The 22,680-nt window shown below is 32.9% G+C and overlaps 3 protein-coding genes across 3 annotated transcripts; 2 read left to right on the top strand and 1 right to left on the bottom strand.

Annotated features, from left to right (window-relative positions):
• Nucleotides 1-2,602: 2,602 nt before the first annotated feature.
• On the bottom strand, nt 2,603-4,280 carry LOC143605892 (homeobox protein knotted-1-like 1). Its single transcript, XM_077081844.1, has 3 exons — nt 3,852-4,280; nt 3,009-3,140; nt 2,603-2,928 (listed from the first exon to the last, which is right to left on the bottom strand). Exons 1-3 carry the CDS (start codon nt 4,014-4,016, stop codon nt 2,788-2,790), a joined length of 438 nt encoding a protein of 145 aa, XP_076937959.1. The 5' UTR covers nt 4,017-4,280; the 3' UTR covers nt 2,603-2,787.
• Nucleotides 4,281-5,588: 1,308 nt separating this feature from the next.
• LOC143605895 (uncharacterized) lies at nt 5,589-7,036 on the top strand. Its single transcript, XM_077081847.1, has 6 exons — nt 5,589-5,886; nt 5,995-6,094; nt 6,167-6,294; nt 6,402-6,486; nt 6,577-6,712; nt 6,797-7,036. Exons 1-6 carry the CDS (start codon nt 5,589-5,591, stop codon nt 7,034-7,036), a joined length of 987 nt encoding a protein of 328 aa, XP_076937962.1.
• A 4,220-nt stretch (nt 7,037-11,256) lies between these two features.
• Nucleotides 11,257-14,919, top strand: LOC143605894 (uncharacterized). Its single transcript, XM_077081846.1, has 3 exons — nt 11,257-11,937; nt 12,515-13,941; nt 14,911-14,919. The coding sequence occupies exons 1-3, from the start codon at nt 11,829-11,831 to the stop codon at nt 14,917-14,919; spliced, it is 1,545 nt and encodes a 514-aa protein (XP_076937961.1). The 5' UTR covers nt 11,257-11,828.
• Nucleotides 14,920-22,680: the final 7,761 nt, after the last annotated feature.

Genomic DNA, 22,680 nt, shown 5'->3' with positions numbered 1-22,680 from the left:
AATATACTTAAGGACATATATGTGACTTGCTAAGTTCAAAAATTCGTATAGATAAAAAACTGTAATCCACTTATACTACCTTATTGTTTTTACCTTATCTATATTAGCATTTTTCAATTGTTGTTGCGTGATTATTTTACAGAATACCGACATATTATTGAAAGAAAACACACATAACACGCAATGAAAATAACCAAATATAATAATTGACATCTTGTAACCAAATATCTACACAACAGAAAATATTCAAACATAATAATTGGGTGTGACTTTACCTTTTTAGGTCAAATTTACTTGTTTCCATGTTCAAAATCAACAAGCTATTCATAAACTTAATGTGAATAGGTGATAACTACATCAAAAAAGCTAACGCTAAATACAAGGATCATTGTGTTGAATTTGTAACAAGATTCGCAAATTCCGTACCCCATTTGAGAAATTTGACTTGTTTTCTTATCAGAATCAACATGAAATGCATCAAGTTTATGTACAAAATTTATTGCAAATTCTACATATAAAAGGAAGTATTAAAATTGTTAACAAGATTAATAGGAAAAAGGTACATTTGACAAATTACAAAGTTGACTCACAACTCACAAGTGAAAATTCAATCTTTTTTACATGTCCAGTTGGTCTTGGACCTTTGCAGGCCCAAGTATGATGTTTGGAAAATCCAATAACACAAAGTCAAAAACACATCATGAACTCTCATTCCTTTTGAATTTGCATGGATCATAAAACCTAGATTTGTAATACCAAGTGCCTAGGAAAATCAATCAGAAGGATATGTCACGTATAAAGAAAATCAAGAATCAAGATAATAATATCAATATAGCAAAGAGGAGGCTTAAATTTGGTTTTCAATTGAGGCGCGACTTTAATTCGGTATAGGGGTGAAATCTTAAGTTTGTTACTAGTCACTCGGTCATTATTTTATTTCTAGTTTGAATACTACGATAATTATTGATGTTTTGCCATATCATTGGTAGCTTAGCTGATCTTGTTTTCAGTTATTCTGTTATCATGTCATGAGGTGATGGTTGATAAGTTGGTGGGTTCTTATATAGAACAAACAGCTTAACCAAAGAAATATATTATTCGACAAAGTTGATCTATGTTGTTTGCAATGTACGCTAGCTATAAACTATCAAATCTAGAAATTCTTTGATGCAAAACAGATAAAAAAAAGGAGATTTGATTCTATCTTCGATGGAGCGGTAATGATTGTCGATTGACATGATTGTGTCACATATTAGAATATTTTGCTTGACGGTTTGGTTCTTATTCTTGATATATATAACATCAACAAGTCAGATATGTGGTGACATAATTTCACTTATTTTATATTCTCACTCTAAACATATTTGGTACGTACTATGGATGTTTAAAAGCCGTTTAGTGCGAGCTAGATCAACCGTTTCGGTCGAGATAGTGTAGCAGTATACTTTAATTTACGTTTGACAGTGAAATTTTAAAATAAACTAGTATGAAAACTCCCTCTAGCAACCTTATACTTATAATTGAATTTAATTAAGCCCAGCTTCACTAATAAGCATTATATCATTATTATTATCAAACCAATCATCAAAAATAAATCATTAAATATAATTCACAAAACTTTGTTATTGTATATAAAAAATGGGGAAATTTATGATGTTACATCTAGATATAATACAGGTACGACATGCATAGGTTTATATCCGATATGACTCATAATACATATATTTACTCATCAATAAACATTAGAAAGACAACATATACCCGCTAATTCAGGTTATAATCTTTAATTGTTAGTTTTTAGACTTGAAGAGTCTACATGAGAATTGGACTATTTAGATGGGTCACAACCCATTAAGTGAAGAATAGGCTGCTAGCCCAAAAAAAGAGGCCCAAAACCAAAAGGTGGAAAGTATAATAAGTTAAAGACCAAGTCAAAGGGCATGGGAGGTTATTGTACGCCTGACTGGGTGGAGGGCCCAAAGCACGCATGCTTAAGAAGGAAAGACAAGATCCTGTGGATAAAAGGAGACCTCGCTGCAGCTCCGGAAGGGAAAGGAGGAAACCGAATGATAAAGATTTTGACCCAAAGGATAAAAAGGGTCTTTCTAGACCCTATATAATAAACTGTGATGTATGTATTGAGATCCAGATGAATGTAGCCTAAACATTTAATAATAATAATCAAAAGCTTATCTTCAATACTTGTTCTGATCATTGTTCTTGCTAAAACCTCTTATCGAATTCTCCCATAATCACGTCTGATTCACTCATACTATTACTCATCAATGTGATCCACCATTCTCCAAGTATTCTAGGACTCGAGAATTCATCTAGGGTTCCAACAAGACTCGAACAAGAGGCTGGTTTTCTTCAAAATTTAATACATGTGTACTAACTATTTGTGCTTGTTTAAATCACTCTAGAATGGTGTTTTGCACACCCCTCATTTTATTTTTAGAGTTCTTACTTACATATCACGCATTAACACATTGTAATAGCTTGCATTTGCATATATATAATATATTCATTGTACGTTAACTACTAAAGTTTGAGCACCAATGCTTGCATCAAAACCAAAACCAACAAAACTTAAAACTTTATTATGAATATGATTGATGACATAATAAACGAAAATGTGTTAGAAAACTAATGATATATATGCATCAGCTACAACTTGTTTAGTCCCCCCAGTTCTTTTTAGTCAAGAAACATTCCATATCAAATGCACTATATAATATATATTCGCACCTTATATTTCGTATGGAATATATTATATTGCTTTTGGATTTATCGCTTGCGTTTGGACTTGAGAGCAGTCATTGAATTCGAGTTGCTATGCCAGTTTCTCTTCCTTTGATTGATGAACCAGTTGTTAATTTGCTTTAGTTGCAACCCTGTCTCTTCCACCAATTTCGCTTTATCATCTTCCTACAAAATGTTAAAAGCAAAATTATTATGAGTTTTGTACATACTTAAACCATATTTTACATGTAAAATAGAATTATTACAGTTGGGTAAGGCCATTTAGCATGATTTTGCCACCAATCTTTGAGCACAGAAGTAGTGTCACCAGGTGATTTTCCTGCCCGTCTCTTTCGCAGTATTTCCTCTCTTACATCCTCAATTTTCGACCGGAATCCCTATACAGCAAGTGTTTCAAATGAGGTTGGTTAAAGTTATGTTTTATATCCAACATAAATGAAAAATAAAATCTACTATACAAAGTGTATTTTAATGAATAAATCCTAAGAAAATATTTTGTTCAATGAAACTAGATTATTATGAAATAAGATTACTTTTGTACCATGGAAACCTGGTTTATAAAGTATTGTTTCCTAAACTAATCCATTTTGAACTGAATTTCAGGGTCGGCTCTGAAAAGGCAAAAATTTTTTTGGGCAAAAGGCGGAAATTCTTTATGGGCCTTAACTAAAAGACACATTTTGTTAGGTTTAAACAATATACTTTTAAATGGGCTTACTTGATTATGATTTGAGTTGTGTAAAATTTTTTTGTATAAAAATAAGCTTATAATTATCTCGAATAAGACTAGAATCCACAACTTTTTGGTTAGATGTCATACCCCTTTACCACTACACCAAGCTAGTGGTTACGTAATTGCATTGAAACATTGATTATACATATCTTTTTTATAAAAATACATATAATATTTTTTGTAAAAAAAAATTTCGGGCCTAGCGGGGTGTCGGGTTTGTGGCCGTCGACTACCCTGCCATGCCTCAAGGACGGCCCTGCTGAATTTTAATATGTTTCCTAGTCACCCTCACCTATGCATATTGCAACCTTTAGTATTTTGATATAAAGAACAGGAATAACCGAAAAACAAAAACCTGTTTAAGTTCAATTTTGAGTTCTTGACGGACTCTTTCCATAAGAGAACGTTCAGATTCTGTAGGAAGAAGCGGGCCAAAACCCATCATGTCGTGTCCACCATCCATACCACCGGATTGATCAAGTGAGAAATCCATTGCCATCTCATCCTCGTCATCCGACATTGTTGCTCCAGACCCTTCTCCAAGTGATGCTCCTTAAAACAAAAATAATTTAGTATATTTGCATATAAAAATGGTCTTCTTCTAGTGATGCTCCTTACAAAATTTGTTAACATATATTGTGACAAAAATATCAACAGTAAAAGTCAGTGATGCGCAAGTACGGCTAGTAACAAAAAGGAAATTTGTCGTTTAATATTCAAGATATTTTTTTATTTAATGGGAAATAACATTCATATATGGGATGAATTAATATTCAATTCTCAAGTACAAGAATGTCTGTGTGAAGGCTACTTTTGTACTTTAAATCATATGATCATAAGAAAATTTATTGGATTTATGCAAAATTACACTTTCTAAAGAGTTTTATAGTAATGATTTTTATGTGTTAACTATTTCTACATGTAAAAGAAAAAAGTAGATACACTTATGCACACCAAAGTACTTGTAGTTTCTAAAGAAATAACAAATTATGCCTTTTCTATTTTAAAATCACACAAGTAATGCTTTGATTTGAAACTTCTAACATAAACCATTCCTAATCATTGTGTTTCGGTTATCAGAAGCGATTTTTATTCGTTTTAACGCGAAAGTTAGAAACGGTTTTTATCATTCTAGCAGAAAAGTTAACCGCTTAGTCACTTTTGTACTAGATTGTGTGTGGAGTAACACCCTACGCTTCTAATAGCCGCTTTTGTACTAGTGTGTGGAGTAAACCGAAGGGTATGTGTAGTGGAGGAGCTACAAAATTAAAAGATTTTTGACACGTGGTAAGAGTGGGGAGAGATATGTAGCCCAAAAATTGCCACACGCCCAATCCTTGATTGCCACGTCATCAACCTCATACACAAACAGGCGACAAATACATCTCCTAGCCCCCAACTTATCGCCGGCTCGGGGAGGGGGGGGGGTGTTCGCCCTCATCACCCCTTATCATCCACATTTATAGCCCCCACTACATTAAGCACTCTAATGTGTAAGATACATCAAGATTAAATATCATTAATGTTTCTTTATATTTGTAAAACAATATAAGCTCTCTTTACAAAGTATGTTTTATTCATGTCATGTAATGTTAAAGTCTTCTTTTAAACAACCAAAGTTCATGGGTTTAGGTACTAACAATTAATTTTAGGTTTTAATCTTAAGTTGTTTTTGGTTGGGTGCTTTATTTGGGGTGTTCAACATGTTAGGGTTAAAAAAGTTGTAACGTAAAGTAGTTTTATAAACTTAAATAACAGGAGGGTACATATTCAACAATTCTGGCTAGCTACACATCATTATAAGATTATAGTACTATTTACAACCACCATAGTTGAAACACAAACACCTAAATTAAAAAATATTTTTTTGTGCAATAAGATAAGTATATTCTACAGCTCTGACGACATATAAATATTCCTAAGACTAACCCGTACGTTACATAACAATACCCAACAAACCAATTAAAAATTCAAAATAATAACCTTTTCTTGATATGTTTTGCTTAAAATTTAATTTAAAAAAATATCGGTTGTTAGGTGCTGTTTGTTTTGTTGTCACTCTTTGTTCCCTTCATATAAAAAAAATGATAATATGTGTTTTTTCTTATTTTTGTTCCTTAAGGGAAATAAAGTACATGCTTCTATTCCAAAGAAGTTTATAAGCTACTTTGATAATAGGATAAAAGAAACTTGCTGGTATAAAATTTCAAAAGCAAGTTTTGGAGCTTATGCTGATAAGTTCAAGTATGTGGAAAACTCGCATAGAGTAAATCTGTCCAAGACGACTGATGTAAGACTATGTGATGATTTTGTTGCCGACATTCACACATTCAAATTTACAGACATTGACACGTTGCTTGCTGGAGCAATTGCTGCCGATACATGCACTGGTTAGTACATTTAACTACTAAGTTTTATAGCTTTTGATTTTGTTTGATATCTTTTGTCTTATCACTTAACACATTTAATAACCATGGTTTTCTTTATATTGTCAACAGATGTTATTGGAATTATTAAAGATAATGGATATGCTAAAGATATCACAAAGAAAAACGGTACCACTGTCAAATTGTTAGAAATCGACTTATATGGAAGCAAGTAAGTATTTTAATAATAAAAGAGTTATACATTGAACATTTGTTACTAACAATTTTATATATTTTATTTCAGTGGCAATAAAATTGGTGTCAGTTTATGGAATTCGTATGCAACACAGATTTTATCTTACATTGAGCAGAATCCACAAGAGGCTCCGGTGGTTGTTATTTTACACTTTGCTGTATACAAACCTTTTAATGGTTAGTTAATAAGAATTATATTTTATTATTAACATGTTAATTTATATTAAAAACATTTTTAACAGTTTTGATTACCTATTCATCTCAATGTTGTAATCGTTTTTCAGGAATATCTTGTATCTCTAACACAAACGGAGTTACGAAGTTAATCATTAATCAAGAAATCCCAGAGATTGTAGATTTTAAGAACAGGTTAAACAGTTTTAAATAACTTTTAAAATAACATCGATATTTTTATTGCATGCATATACTATTTAGCTAACAGTTTAATGTTATTGTTAGCTTGGTTCAAATGATTGCCTCTCAAACGTCTTCAAGCGCTTTGCTAAGCCCACCAACTATACGGAATCGGTTTCTTGATGAATTTGTTAATGACACGGAGTTCAGTCATATCGGAGAAGTTGAATCTATAACAACAGTATTGTTTAACTATTATCTTTATATATATTAATGTCATTTTATTAGAACTTAATTAAATTATAAATTCCGTTTATTTTTTAAGGCAAAAAAGGTTGTCGTCTGTGGAAGCATAATCCCAGCATCTAACTACAGCCGTTGGTACTACATTGCCTGTAAAGTGTGTGCTACAACACTTACAATGGAAAACAAGGAAAGCCATGAAGGGGAGATCGACGGGGAGACATATTTGAATCAATGCAAAGGAAAGTATAAATGCAGAAGCATGAAATGCAACGGTGCTATTGTCAATGCAGTTGCTAGGTTTGTGAAAAATAACATTTGATAATAGACATAATTACTGTTTGTGCTTAAAATAAGATAACATATAATTATTGTCTATAACAATGTTAATCACCATTAATGTGCAGGTACCAGGTTCCTTTTGATGTTCAAGACTCAACTGGATCAATCCTGGCGTTAACTTTATGGGAAGGACAAGCGCTACCCATTTTCAAGATTACTGCTATGGATCTGTTTAAGAGATTGGTGGAGGTAAGTTTGGTTATACTACAAAAATGCCTTTTATGTTTAACTTTACAATTAAATGATAATCACACATTCATGGTTAATAAATATTTTTTATTTCTGCACAGAGTGGTGCTAATCCTGATGAAATTCTTCCTAAAGAGATCCACGATATTGAGGGTCAAATTTTTGCTTTTAAGATCAACATTCAACAATACAATATAAATAAAGAAGGGTCTTCCTACAATATTTATAGACTTACCAAAGATCAAAACATAATAGACGAGCTGCAAAAAAAGCATGAATTGAATCTGGTAAGATATTTTAGTTAAGTTATTGTTTTTGGGTTTATACATGTTTAATTTTTCTTATATTTATTGCATACCGTATTTAATAACATTAAGAATTTGATTGTTTTTTTGTTTAAAACCTCAGGAACCAACCTCCGATTCAAGTAATGAATATTTCGTTACACATCCTGATATAAACATGTCTGATAAGGTATGAAGTAAAGATTAATTTCGCTACAACAACTATACCCATAATTTATGAACTTCTGTATGAAACTTTAAATTTCGTTATTAGGATTCTGTTAATATTGAAGATGATGATGTCACGACTTTGGAAACAAACACATCAAAGGCATTGGCTGTCAACAAACAAAGCAAGAACAAGAATGCTGAAACCGTAAAGAGGAAGCTCCAAGATGTGTATGATGTCGTCAGCGCACCACAACAGTCAACTTCAAAACCAAAAAGATCATCAAAAGTTCAAGATGCTGGCAAGAACAATCTCTTAACACCTAAAAAGGAGAAATAAATAATCTGTCTTAATTTTTTTAATAACAATGCAAACTTTTGGATTGGTTTTTATTTGCTTATTTGGAGCTTCTTAAAAATAATTTTTATTTTTCGTTGATGAACAATTTTGAATTGCAATTGACTTGAAATTATTTGCTATATGTCTTGTAGAAATTAGTACCCGAAGAATATTCAACACTCAGACTTGTAATTCTACTAATGGTAATTCATTTCAACATCAAAAATAAGAATATTAACAATGTTAGATTTTCCTATTTATATGAACATACATTTTAATATTATCTTAGGAACTCAAATAAAGAAGATGATCTCTAAACAGAATCGTTTTAAAAGAAAGTTGCTTTTGGATGCAAAAAGAGGAAAAGTTAACTCAACCAATGTAGCAAAAGTAAATCGTATGAGAAGAAAACTAATTTTGGATAGTAGGAGAGGAAATCATGTTTCAATACCCGATACGACCACATCATCAAATTCAAACGCCATGACTACTAACCGAGCTTCTATGATTACTCATTCAAACATAGGTATCGTAAACATTAAACTTTATTGGCTTTTGTTGATTCACTACTAACACGTTTTTCACATACATTTTAGTCATTCAAACAGACGGCTCTGCGTCTAAACAGAAACGTATAAGTAGGAAAGAAAACATGCATCGTAAGGGAAGAGGAGATTGTCGTGTGCTTGAGAATAACGGACTTAATGGAATTTCAAAAGGTCGGTTCACTTATGCGATGTTTTTACATTAATTTACATATATTTAAAAATTCATGGAACATATCTATTATCATTTTTAATTTTTAATAACTACAGATTACTTGGATCATGGAGACCAGTCTGTTGTGTGTGAAATGTGTCATGCTAAACTTTGGAATGACGAGGCTACAAGAGGCAAACGGAAAGAAACAAAAGTGACTTATAGTTTGTGTTGTCATAATGGCGCTGTTGAGTTACCACCACCAGTTAGACCGAACCCTGAGTATGAAGAACTATTTAAATCAAATACCGCCAAAAGCAAGTTCTTCCTGAAAAACATTCGCCGTTACAACTCCATGTTCTCTTTTACTTCTATGGGAGGAAAGGTTGACGCGTAAATTAATAAAGGAAAAGCTCCTTATGTGTTCAGAATGAGCGGTCAAAACTACCATGCTATTGGAAGTCTGTTACCCAAGGATGGGGCGAAGCCAAAATTCTCACAGCTTTACATATATGATACAGAAAACGAAATTCAAAACAGACAAACCATTTTCAGGTGCACATTTATTTACAATTTTAAATCAAATAAACCACTACGTTTATATTTAATTATCAATATTAATACTAATAGATGTAATTTATTCAGAGACACCGATGCTGATACATCAGCTGCCGAAAAGAAGCTGGATACTGAGATTATTATATGGTTGAAAGAGATGCTTGATCGTCAAAATGTTTTAGTAAAAACTTACAGAATAGCAAGAGATGTTTACAACAAAAAGCCTACTACTGACCTGAAGATGGCAGAACATACAACCTCCCAACAACTTCAGAAGTTGCAGCACTAATTGTAGGAGACATCGAGGAGTCGTTCGAGCCGCATGATATTGTTGTCAACAAAGTAGGAGGCAAATTAGAATATATGAATGAGCTACATCCTTCGTACATGCCGCTTCAATACCCACTGCTACATCCTAATGGTGAAGATGGTTACCGAACTAAAATCAAGCATAGAGGCGTTGAAGACAATGACGGTAACAAGCAGCCTTATACTACAATGAATGAATGGTTTGCATATATGATTCAAGACAGGGTTGGCGAGTTCTCAAAAACTCTATACTCAAGAAGGCTATTACAGCAAATACTGGAAGACGGTTACACGATGATTGAAAGCGAAAGGCTTTGTTTTATAAGAAGTAAACAAAAAGAACTGAGGTCCGTAACATTTGAGAACCTCAGATCTCTAAAGGAACAGGGACGTTTGGATGTCACAAACGTAGGACAACGCTTCATATTGCCCTCTTCGTTCACAGGAGGTGCTCGGTACATGATGCAAAATTATTTAGATGCCATGACCCTCTGTAAATGGTATGGATACCCAGACTTCTTCATCACAATAACATGCAATCCTAAATGGCCTGAAGTCCAAAGATTCCTTCAAGACAAAAATCTGAACGCAGATGACAGACCGAACATATTGTGCAGGCTGTTTAAAATAAAACTTGACTCCTTGATGAAAGATCTGAAGCATGGAGATATCCTTGGAAAACTTCAAGCAGATATTCTTTACTTTATTGGAATGTCATCTATCTTTATTTATATATAAAAGTTCCAAAAAAAGGTATGTGCAAATACTTATTTTTTACCTATGAAATAGAATTTTATATTGTTTTTTGATGCAATTCTTAGATTTTTGATGCCCTTTTATTTTATTTTGACCCTGCCCCTCGTGTGCGTATATACAAGTAATATAATATATATAATATTAGTGAAAACTGTTTCTTTAGCCATGCTTCTTCTGCTTTTGTTTAGGTTGGTAGTTACTTTTGGTTCCAAGGAATATAAAAACTACAAACGTTGAAAGCTAGAATCATATCTTAACGTGTAACTGAAGCTTGATAATATCAACACAACAACAATATTGAGTATCTACATTAACAGAATTTAAATTCAAATATATATTTTAACTCTTATTTATATTTCTACAGCTGTTTACACAGTGGAGTTTCAAAAGCGCGGTTTGCCTCACGCCCATATTTTTCTATTTATGCAAAAAGAAGACAAACTCCCAAACGTAGAGCATGTCGATCCGTACATCAGTGCCGAGATTCCTGATAAGAACGAAGATCCTGAATTAATCAACCTTGTGGTTGAGTTGATGATGCATGGACCTTGCGCACACTATAACAAGCCATGCTCATGCGTTATAGACAACAAGTGTTCGAAAAACTTCCCAAAGAAGTTTCAAGCTGAAACGTCAATAGATACAGATGGCTTCCCTTTATACAGAAGGCGCGATTCATGCGCAGTTGTCAAAAAAGCAGACGTCAATCTTGATAACCGAAGCGTCGTGCCATACAACAAGAAACTCTTGAAACGATACCAGGCTCATATAAACGTCGAGTGGTGCAATCAGGGGTCGTCTATCAAGTACTTATTTAAATACATAAACAAAGGCCCTGATCGCGCGACCGTGTACTTCTCGACGGTGAAAAGAACACGGATCGTAATGTTGACGAGATTAAAGAGTTCTATGACTGTCGATATCTGTCGGCATGTGAGGCGTCCTGGCATATTTTCGGATTCGATGTCCATTACAGAATGCCTGCGGTTATGAGACTGCCTTTCCACCTTCTTGGTAAACATCAGGTGATTTACGGTACCGAGGACGATATTGATCATGTGCTGGAAAAAACAGACAGCGTCGCATCTTCAATGTTCGAATTGTGGATGAAATGCAACAGCGTTAATAAGGAAGCACAAAAACTAACTTATTCAGAGTTCCCAACGAAATTCGTTTGGCACGTCTAACCGCGTGGATGGCAACGAAGGAAGAAAGGATTTGCCATTGGTAGAATCCACGCAATATCTCCAGCTCTTGGAGAAGCGTACTTTTTACGAGTCCTCTTAAATAGGGTGAAAGGACCAAAAACATTTGAAGATATACGTACTGTTAACGGTCATATATACCCTACTTTCAGAGATGCATGCTATTCCCTTGGATTATTAGACGATGACACTGAATACATCGAGGGAATTGAAGAGGCAAGCGTTGCCGGAACAGGGGCTCACCTACGTTCATTGTTTGCTACAATGTTGTCTACCGACAGCCTCTCTAGGCTCGAACACGTATGGAACAGTACCTGGAAACTCCTGTCAGACGACATCCTCCACAGGCAAAGAAAGCTATTAAAATCACCAGGTATATGTTACTTTTTACTATATGATGTTTAATTAGGCTATCCAAAATATTAAGACCCTGTCACATGTAAATAATAAACAACTAAACAACACATTATTTTTAATAAGTATAATCTGATCAGAAACAATTATACATATGAACAATAAAAATATTATTATTCAATGGAAAATAATTCAATGTTATCACGAACGATAGTAAATTTGAGTTTTAAAGTCAATTAACTCTTTTGAAAACAAATATCTAATAAAACGTAAGGTTAGGAATCTATGACACAATATCAGTGTTTGACTAATATTAACATGTACATGTTACCACTTGTATAATAATAATAATAATAATAATAATAATAATAATATCAACACTACCGTACACACTGTCCTTCACCTTCTCCTTCCAAATTTATTCATTTACTTATCATTAGTGATACATAATATGTATTGTGCAAGTAATATGGCATTATTAAAACATATATGACATTGTACAAAAAAAACTCGATATCACTATACTTCGATCAATATATGTTAGGTTTTAAATAGTTTTAACCGTTGACTCTAAAACAACAAACAACCTTTTACAGATTTACAGCTGACAGAAGACCAAATCAAGAACCTTACATTACTCGAAATCCAGAAAATCCTACAACAAAACAACTCGAGTTTAACAAGGTATGAGACAATGCCTTTCCCTGATGAAGAGTCCTTATCTGTTGTCAATAACTGCCTTATTCTAGACGAGCAATCATACGATCAACAAACTGAGAGAGCAGAATTTGAAAAGTTGTTTAGATCAATAACCTCAGAGCAGAAAACTATTTTTGACATAATAACGAAAGCCGTACAACAGAATAAAGGTGGTGTCTTTTTTATTTACGGTCACGGCGGGACAGGGGAAACATATTTGTGGAAGACATTGTCTTCAGCCATACGATCCCAAGGTAATATTGTTTTAAACGTTGCATCAAGCGGAATTGCATCATTATTGTTATCCGGAGGTAGGACAGCGCATTTAAGATTTCATATTTCGATTAACCTAAACGAGGACTCATCTTGCGTAATGGAACGAGGCTCAGATGAGGCCGAATTGCTAGAAAAGACAAAGCTAATAATTTGGGATGAAGCCCCAATGACCCACAAACACGCATTTCAGGCTCTTGACAAGTCTTGCAAAGACGTCTTAAAGTCAAAATCACTATTTGGAGGAAAGGTTGTTGTCTTTGGAGGCGATTTCAGACAGATTCTGCCGGTAATACAGAAAGGAAGCAGACAGCAAATAGTAAACGCAACTCTGTGTTCGTCCTATATTTGGCATCATTGTCGGGTACTTAGATTAACAAAAAACCTAAGGTTAACGGTTAGTCAACAATCGGCTGACATAGAAGACACCAAAAATTTCTCAAAATGGCTACTATACATAGGTGAAGGTAAAGTCGGAGGAACTAATGACGGTACGGCAAAAATAGATATACCGGATGATTTACTTATTGAGCAATGTGACGACCCTATCCTAAAGCTAATACAGTTTGTATATCCCAACATTCTAAACAACAGCCAAGACCCTACATACTTTCAACAGAGGGGGTTTCTTGCACCAACAAATGAGGTTGTTCATGAGATTAATGATCGTCTGCTCGAATTATTTCATGGTGACCCGGTCGAGTACTTAAGCTCAGATTCTGTATCCAAGTCCGACTACATAGATGGAAATGTCGACCCAACTTTATACTCCACTGAGATACTTAACGGTCTTAAAATATCCGGGCTGCCAAACCACAAGCTTATACTAAAAGTCGGCGTACCCGTTATGCTTTTGAGAAATATCGATCAAAAAAAGGGCTTATGCAACGGCACAAGGCTTCAGGTAGTATCTTTGGGTACACATGTAATTGTGGTGACAGTTCTTTCAGGGACTAATACTGATGAGAGGATCTCTATTCCAAGAGTCGCCCTGACACCTTCTGATAAGAGCATCGCATTCACGTTTACAAAACGACAATATCCCTTATCAGTTTGCTTCGCTATGACAATAAACAAAAGTCAAGGACAGTCATTAACTAGGGTGGGTTTGTACTTAAAGAACGATGTCTTCTCACACGAACAGTTGTATGTCGCACTATCAAGAGTTACGAGCAAAAAGGGTCTGATGATACTGATTCTAGAAAAAAACGGCAAACAAGCTAACAAAACGACAAATGTCGTTTTCAAGGAAATTTTCTCTTATTTAAAATAAAATTTGTGGTTATCACTTACACTATTATAATTTCTGAATTTAGTACAGTTTTATAAATTCATGATGTACAACAATGATTATGGAATAACTATAATTATACTAACAAAAATAGTATAAGGCAACCAGTCAAACGGACCTAAATCAGTAAATTAAAAACACTTATAACTATAATTAAATTAAATCATGATGTATACTAACAAACATAGTATAAGGTCACCAGTCAAACGGACCTAAATTAATAAATTAAAAACACTTATAAGTAACCCGCGTAACACGCGGGCTAAAAGCTAGTATATATATATATACACACACAAATATACACATGTGGTTGTGGTTTATGGTGGGAGTGGAGATGGTGGCTCGTCATTGAAAGTAGTGGTGGTGGTGTAGAGAGAGAAGAAGACGAGAGAAAAGAAGAAGAGATGAGAGAGAGAGAGAGAAAGAGAAATTGAAAATGTTTTTTTTTTTGTTTTAAGTTAATATTATATATATTTTCTTTTCTTTTTTTAAATTTAAAGATAAATTAAAATTACAATTAATTATTCACATGTCTGGCACATGTCATACTTAACTGAGTTTTTCGAACCCAGTTAGCGTAAAGGACATAAGGTGTAGAAAAAACATGTTTAAAGTACAACGCCTGCAAAGAAACTAAAAAAAAGACACAAACCGTAATTTGGCTTTTTTTAAAGGACAAAATTTGTAATTATGTCTTTTTTTTATTTCCATTTTATTTTTCAAATGCAGGTTGATTAAAAGAGTACGGCTCACACATAAAAATGCATTTATTAATTTATTGACCCGAACTTAAGCTTTTGATCACTTATTGCATTTAGGTGAACTATGTAGACGAACTAGCTATATGCGCATGTGCATTTGTACAGCTTACAGCAAGTACTTTTTAAACCTAATTCGGAACACTAAATTAATATGTATGTGCGCATTAAATTAAACACTATAAAAACATATATTACAAAAAGAAAATGACAATAAAGCACAACCAAGTTCTTTCTTCTTGATGGTTGTACTTGTAGGTATATATATATATATATATATTTTGATGTTGATGCTACTTAATTAACTGGCCTCTCTATTTCACTATAATAAGTTTTTAACAAGATATTGTATATCTACACATGAAAATGCAAACATGTAAATTTTACCTATATATAATAAGATTAAAGATTGTATTTGAAGTCACATGCTTAAGTATTATACTATATAGGAAACATACATTAAAATCTAATTAACCAGTAGCTAGAGTAGTCGGTTTTCATTTTGGTTCGGTTTTGAAACATTGATTCTAATCTGTGCGGGTTAATATCTTGTTTAATCATGAAATTATTTAAAGTGCAAGAATTCACACAAAGATTTCAAAGCCACAACTTGTTTGTAAGGATCTAGATTATTATGGGTCGTTTAGTTCGTATAACATTTACAAAGGAATTAAAATGTTTTAAAGTAATTGAAATTTAACGGCAAAAGAATTAGTTCCAATAAAATTGTGTGTTGTGTTTGGCTTATAAGGATGCAATTAGAGTTTAAGTATATCAGTAACCAACCAAACACATTTCGAATTAAACTATGAATTAATTTGAAGTCCTTATGATAATTTTGTTTGACTTTATGTAAAAGTTAAAAAATATACAGTTATTTATTTTAGGAGCAAACAAAACACGTTTGATTGAGAGGCTTAAAGAGTGACATTCAGCCTTAGAGTGTAAAGTTCTAAAGATAAGTCGCGCACACGTAATACCTTCTCAGTAATTTCCATGATGCAAACTATGAGGAGGGCACACAAATTAGCATTGAAGAGAAAATACATATGAGATGGTTTAAGTATGTGAAGAAAAAATATATTGCGGCACCAATAGGAACATTAGAAAGCCTCACAATACAGGGGAAGATGAGTAGAAGCAGATCCAAACTAACATGAGTCTAGTTAAAAATAGAATCTCTTTGAAATGTCAAATTAAGGTTTTAGACTTTTAGGTGTCTATATATCTTACTTTTGTCATGGACTTTTAGTTTTACTATATTTGTTTGTATATTAATCATATGCATAGTATAGAGGTCTTTATATATATATATATATATATATATATATATAGAGGATGGATATTTTGAGAACTTGATGAGTTGTAAGAACTTTAAGAACTCAATTTTGCACCACACATTTAATTAAATGAGTTTGAATATGTGGCTGAGATTAAATTTGATTAAAAAATAAATCATGAGAGAGAATAAGTATTTTTGATGATTACACAAGTTTAAACTTTAGTTACATATGTGTAATAAGTCGATTCGATGTGTAAAAAATTACGGTAATTTTTTGTACATTACTTACACTTACGTATTACTTATGTGTAAAAAATTCATAAAAAAAATTTGTTACGTTGAGTTCTTTCGAGTTTTTAAAACTTAAAGCGGTTCTCAAAAGAAATCAATCATATATAGGGCACCCACCATAGTGTAAATCCTCGTATCATCTTATATAGGGCACCCACCATACTTACACTTACGTTTTTATTGCTACTATAGGGCACCCACCATAGTGTAAATCCTCGTATCATCTTATTGTTCTTGTTTCGATTCTTTTACCCACTTTTGTCTTATTTGAAATATTATATACTTTTCAAAAAGAATAGGTTTTTTAAGCTGGAGTTTTAAGAGAAACAACCTTGCCATCTCCCGTTGTTGGGTTTTATTGTTTTAACATGCCCGATATAAAGTTGGCATCAGGGCCGTCTCTGAGATTCTTGTGCTCGAGACGAATATAAAAAATGGACCTTATATAATTTTTTTTTCAAAATATGAACGATAATTGTAATAATAAATAATGCAAAGTAGGAATCAATACGATGGCAAACATTAAAAAAAACACAGTTACAAATGGGTTGATTCCTAAATTGCTTATGGAAATATAAACCCACTTTGATTACTTGTATGATAACACATCCAAAAGTTTGTATTATTTATAAAAAAGAAAAGAAAAAAGAAAAGTCAACAAGCATATTGAAAAAGTGGGCAGAAAAAAAGTACAATATACATAATAAAATATTAATTTCTTTTATCATCTCCTTCAATTCCCCAAACCAACAAAATCTATTTTTCACTGTAACTTATACACGCCAAAAAAGTTTCCGGCAACATTTCTTTATCTTTTATCTTTATTACATCCTTCTTCTTTCTCCTTTTTTCATTGCCACTTTCACTTGTTAATGTTTATAAAGACTTATATATGGATATACACATATAAAACCTTTTAAAAATTTTATGTCCTCTACTAAAACTGTGCCCTAAACGGTCGCCGAGCCCAGGATGGAGTCTAAGCCGGCCCTGGTTGGCATACATAGTGATAGAATTAAAATACTTTATAAATATCTAAAATTACAATTATGATTCTAGTATGGTTTGGTAACGTTGAGTTGGATGCAAGGAAACGAATACTTCTGGTAAGGACGTTGGTGGGCATCAAATACAACCATATAAACACTTTATTTCTAATTAAATTATTTAAAGTAGTTCCTAACCATTATTCATTTCCGGATCAATTGCATATTACTTCTTCTAAACCATGTTTTTTTTTTGTATTTACCCATTCAAAAATTCAATTTTATATTTTTTCATCCTTAAATAAAAACTTTATATTGACAAAAATGGCCCTTTTCGTAACTTAAAAGAATCTAATTTCGAATCAATTTTTAAAATATAAAAATAAATAAATCAATCACAAACAATAAAAACGCAAAATTTAAAAAAAGTTAAAAAAAAAACAAAACAAACAAAAGATGTTTATCTAGCATACCTCGTTTAGTTTAGGTTAGATTTTTTTATTTGGGGGGGGGGGGGGGTTAAAACGCACCAAAGTAATGGTAGTTAGTCATTACATAAAATGTTAACTTAAAATAAATAAAAATGGACAGATATGCCAGTTTTATAATTAAGGAGGGGAATATATGCAATAAAATATGTGTGCTATGTATATATGCATTTAACAAGTTTTAGAGGAGTTAGGAAGAATTCAGTTTCGGTTCTATTATTTAATCAAAATTCCTTTTTGGTTATATATTTTTAGCTAATTTGGTTATGTGCTATATTCATCTAATATCTAGAGTTAAGGCTATCTAGCAACTTTTGAACTAGTAAATGTTAAGTCAGTAAAATTTTTGAATTGCTAAGAGACTGACTCAACAAGTGTTGTGTTCGCCAATGTGGTGGTGATTGGTGGTGGATGGTCGAGGAGATGGTGCGTGAGTGGCTAAGTGAGGGTTATAAATATATATGAAAAGTCAAAAGGATAAAATTTTTATTCAAAATTATTTTGAGGCTTAATAAGTAAGAGGTTTATTAACCGTTTCAAAGATTTCATTATGTTAAACTAAAAAATTTAATATAGACTAATTCACATATAACATATTAAATCATTAAAAAAAGGACTAACAAATAGCCCCTATAATATTAAATATATAAATTTTTTTACATGCTATCTTCTTGTGTATCCCAACATGTGGTCCTTGATGTCTAGCTAATGATTGTAATTTCGTACCTATAAGGAGGATTATGATAAGTTCATGTCCGATATGTTTGTGTATGTTTAATTTGATGTATTTGTATATGTAGTGATGTGGATTTTTAACAAATTGTCCCTTCTAATAGGTCATTACGTGTGTTACCCATGTTCACATGTAAATGTTCACACAGTTTCTTCGTACAAAATGTTTTTTTACAACGTTTCTTATTTGCATATGTTTTTAAAATATCTAAAAACATATAGCTTTCGAAAGTAAATGCTTTGTAACTAGTTATAAGGTGGTAGATATTAATCATATTATAATAAGATGGTAGATATTATAATAATTCACAGTTCATGTCTTTCTCATAATTTTCAATGATAAATATATATACATACCTTCAATCGTACAACTCTATCATCTCATCTCCTCTTCAACTAATCCAAGTTTTGGTCAATGAAGCAATACCTTTTTGTCAAATAATAATCATTATTATTAGTTTCTTTTGATCATTAATTAAATTTATATATGATAACGAAAACCTATCATTTTCTTTGTGAAGTTATTGAGAAATGAGAATAGCTTAATTCATATCACTACTATTCCTGTGAGAAAAACAATACTGTTTACGAAGAAGCTGTTTGGTAGATTTTTAATGGTTTTATTAAAAGGCTACCTCTTGGTAAGAAGTAGAATGTGTTTGGTTCAATAAAACGACACTTTTTAATTATTCACATAGCGTTTTAATGGTTAAATTTTAGAAAATGCTAAACAATTCAGGTGCCGCCTTCTAAGCAGTTATGCCTCTTAATGACTCAACACAATAATGTCAAGCAGTCCCGTGTCACTGGGTTCACTATTTTTATATTCTCTAATTGTGTACGACCGGGTTTAAAAATTTTCAGGTAAGGTTCGGATCGATTCAACAGTTCGATCGTCTAAGGTTCATTACATAATAAAAATGCCATAAATTAACAAAAAAACAAACATCGTTATAGAAACGAAAACATACATAAAATAGACACGGTTGTCATTTTAAACTAACAAAAACTACTTAGTGAACTTGTTAAAAGAAAGAAAGAAAGAAAAAAGAATATAAACATACGCATGAATCTTTTATACAAAGGAAGAAAGAAAATAGAATAAAAACTAAAACCGATGCTAGAAGGGAGTTTCGGTCCCAGGTTTTTTTCAATTCAAAGAAAGGATGTTACCATCAGACTAGAGTTTCATATTATTAATGGGTTCATTTTTAAAATATATGTGATTTTACTCTCATAATTTTATATGTATTCTATATAAATTTCGAAACTCAATGAGTTCCCATGACACCGTCCAAAACCCATAGATCCGCCCGTGCGTGTGTTTGGTTTACCAGAATAACACATGTGAATCGGTCAGCAAACCTCTTACCTATTTACCATTAAGTTTCATTAGATAGGTGTAGCCTGTCATATTCGCGATTGATTCCTAAGACAACGACATCGGTTAGTATGGTCCCATGTTAAACCCTCGAGAAGGTAAAAGTCAGTGATGTCCTTTTCAACACCCCCTTTATCTTTTTCACATTTACATAACCAGTCCCTTAAGTTTTACTATAATATTCTCTTTTTGTCTTTACCTTTTTCTTTTCCAAAGTAATCTACACTTAATTTCCTTTTCATATTATTTAACAAAAAGTTGTGTTAGTTCACATGAATACGTTGATATGTCAAATCATATCATGATCTTAATCATTTTCTTAATTGAAAATGAACTTAACTTGATTTTGACAATAATATCTCATGTTGTGTCACAGTACCGTTATTATTTAGATAATCGCAAACTAACCGCTACAGCTGATTAAAATACTAGTTTTTTTTCGACTTTGACTTTATTAACATTCATGTGACACTCAAAAACATGAACTCTCTTTAAAATCAGAAAGAAAGGAGGTTCAAAAAATAAAATCAAATCCTTAAGTTTGGAATTTTTGATTGGGCTCCCTATTATGTTGTATAAATCCGGGCTTAGATTGGGCCTAAGTTTAACCTATGTAAATTCATATAGATAATGCTACTTGAGAGTGAGAGTGAGATGAAAAAAAAAACCCGAAACTCGGAACCAGACCCAAAAAAAAACTCAGAACCGGGTTTTTATATAAATGGGTTTTAACTACCCAAATCTGTATCCAACCCTACCCGTAGGGTACAGATAGGGTATACGTTTAAGTACAAAAACCCGTACCCATAACTGGACCCGGTAATAGCCAAAAATCAGAAATTATCTGAAAATACTTGAAAAATACCCCACAGAACTGCAACCCCTTAAAAAAATCAATCTATACCCGAACAAGGTTTTCTGAATACCCGGAAATAGGGTATCAAATACCCGATTTTAGAATATTTGGTTTATACCCGAACCTGGTGCATAGGGTATGGTTTTTAGTGACAATACCCGGTCTCGAACTAGCCACGGGTATGGCTAAGAGCATACACATTCCATCCATGTCACACCCCGACTTAGGGCCTAGGCGTGTGACCACAAGTTGGTACCTGTTTTGTAAATATATCAGAGTTTATGGGTTAATTTTAGCGGAAGACTTTGGGTTGAATATAATATTAATTTACATTAAAAATTTACTCGGGAATTAAATACCCGAGTATTGGTTTACAAAAGATATGTTTTCATATTACAAGGATTTTATATAAAAAACGGAGCCATCTTGTACACGCTTCTATCTTCAATAAGACTCCAATTCTTGTTAATGCTACTTATGCTTAATTACCTGCAATGGGTTGGAAAAATACGTCAGCTATATGCTGGTGAACATGTATGACTCAATAAAACATTTGAATGGCAATATAATACAAATATAGTTTTCTCTACAAGCTCAACAGAAGCATTTATACTTCTGGTCTATGTACCACTGCCCTACACACACAATTGTTCCCGAGCCACGTAGCCTTTTTCCGGGAGACTAGTTATGACCATTAGCCCGCGGCCACGTAGCCTTAGAATGATTAGGCTGAACGGTTATGTTTGAATCCAGGCACATGTGTATTCGGTCTGAGTTTACTTTATTTTCTATCTTGTATTATAAAGATTTTAGAGATTACTCGATCTCATGTAGACATTGATTGACTCGTTAAGACAAACACCCGTTTGTCTCATTGAGTATAAATATATTTTGATTGATCAAAAAGGTTTGAACGTATTCACCTGTACTGTCGGTGTTGTAAAACTTGACTGATTGATTGATCGACTGTGAATGATATTAACCTATACATAAATAGGTTCGTATGAATGTTTTGAATGATGTTAAGCTATGATTGTAAGCTTAACCTTGAAATCGTTTATCTTTGATTGTGAATGAAAACACTTAGTTTTATGTGACGTTTGATATATCATGCTTTAGCCTAATAGGTTCTATCACGTTAGTAAGTTTCTCCAGGTAAGTAAACGGGTCCCTCGGTTGATTGGGATTTATGCGAATTACTTTTCCTTAGGCAAGAAACTTACTACTAATGATATCACCCTTCCAGTTTCTACATGCCCGTCAAAATATCTCTTTTGTTTAACATTACTTCATCATGAAGTAACGTTTTATGAAAATATGATTGTGAATGAATGTTTGTAAAATATGATCAAGGTAAAAGGTCATAGCCTCGATTGATAGTCTAAGCTATAATTCAAATAACTTAAACATAACTCCTACCTTAATTCGGATGCTTAGATTGATAACACGATAAGGCAGGACTTGATCTACTCGCTTATGTGATTGCTAGCTTAATTCCAACTTCGTTTCTTGCACGTATTACGAGAAAATGGCACGTCGGCTCGTCACGGCTATTGGGCACGCCTCCCTAGGTTAACTATGTGAAAATGAAGGTGAGTTTGGGATGAATGGGGTTCATACCCGTCCTCCCCTTTTATAGCCGTTTTTGAACCCTATCGTGATACGCGATAGGTCCCTTGTGGCCCGTCGCGTATCACGACGCCGCCATTTTACACCGCCTTATGC

Source organism: Bidens hawaiensis, unplaced genomic scaffold, assembly GCF_021521415.1.
Source record: "Bidens hawaiensis isolate Kalapana, Puna unplaced genomic scaffold, B.hawaiensis_p1.1 tig00071875_1, whole genome shotgun sequence".
Taxonomy (NCBI): domain Eukaryota; kingdom Viridiplantae; phylum Streptophyta; class Magnoliopsida; order Asterales; family Asteraceae; genus Bidens; species Bidens hawaiensis.
This window is presented reverse-complemented; position numbering and strand designations above follow the sequence as displayed.

Coding starts and splice junctions, on each gene's coding strand:
- LOC143605892 (XM_077081844.1), bottom strand. CDS start 4,016: ATGTCGGATGACGAGGATGAGATGGCAATGGATTTCTCACTTGATCAA. Junction 3,141..3,851: donor TCAAAATTGAACTTAAACAG/GTTTTTGTTTTT, acceptor CTTGCTGTATAG/GGATTCCGGTCGAAAATTGA. Junction 2,929..3,008: donor CTAAATGGCCTTACCCAACT/GTAATAATTCTA, acceptor AACATTTTGTAG/GAAGATGATAAAGCGAAATT.
- LOC143605895 (XM_077081847.1), top strand. CDS start 5,589: ATGTGTTTTTTCTTATTTTTGTTCCTTAAGGGAAATAAAGTACATGCT. Junction 6,095..6,166: donor ATCGACTTATATGGAAGCAA/GTAAGTATTTTA, acceptor ATTTTATTTCAG/TGGCAATAAAATTGGTGTCA. Junction 6,713..6,796: donor AAGTTGAATCTATAACAACA/GTATTGTTTAAC, acceptor TTATTTTTTAAG/GCAAAAAAGGTTGTCGTCTG.
- LOC143605894 (XM_077081846.1), top strand. CDS start 11,829: ATGTTGTCTACCGACAGCCTCTCTAGGCTCGAACACGTATGGAACAGT. Junction 11,938..12,514: donor AAAGCTATTAAAATCACCAG/GTATATGTTACT, acceptor AACCTTTTACAG/ATTTACAGCTGACAGAAGAC.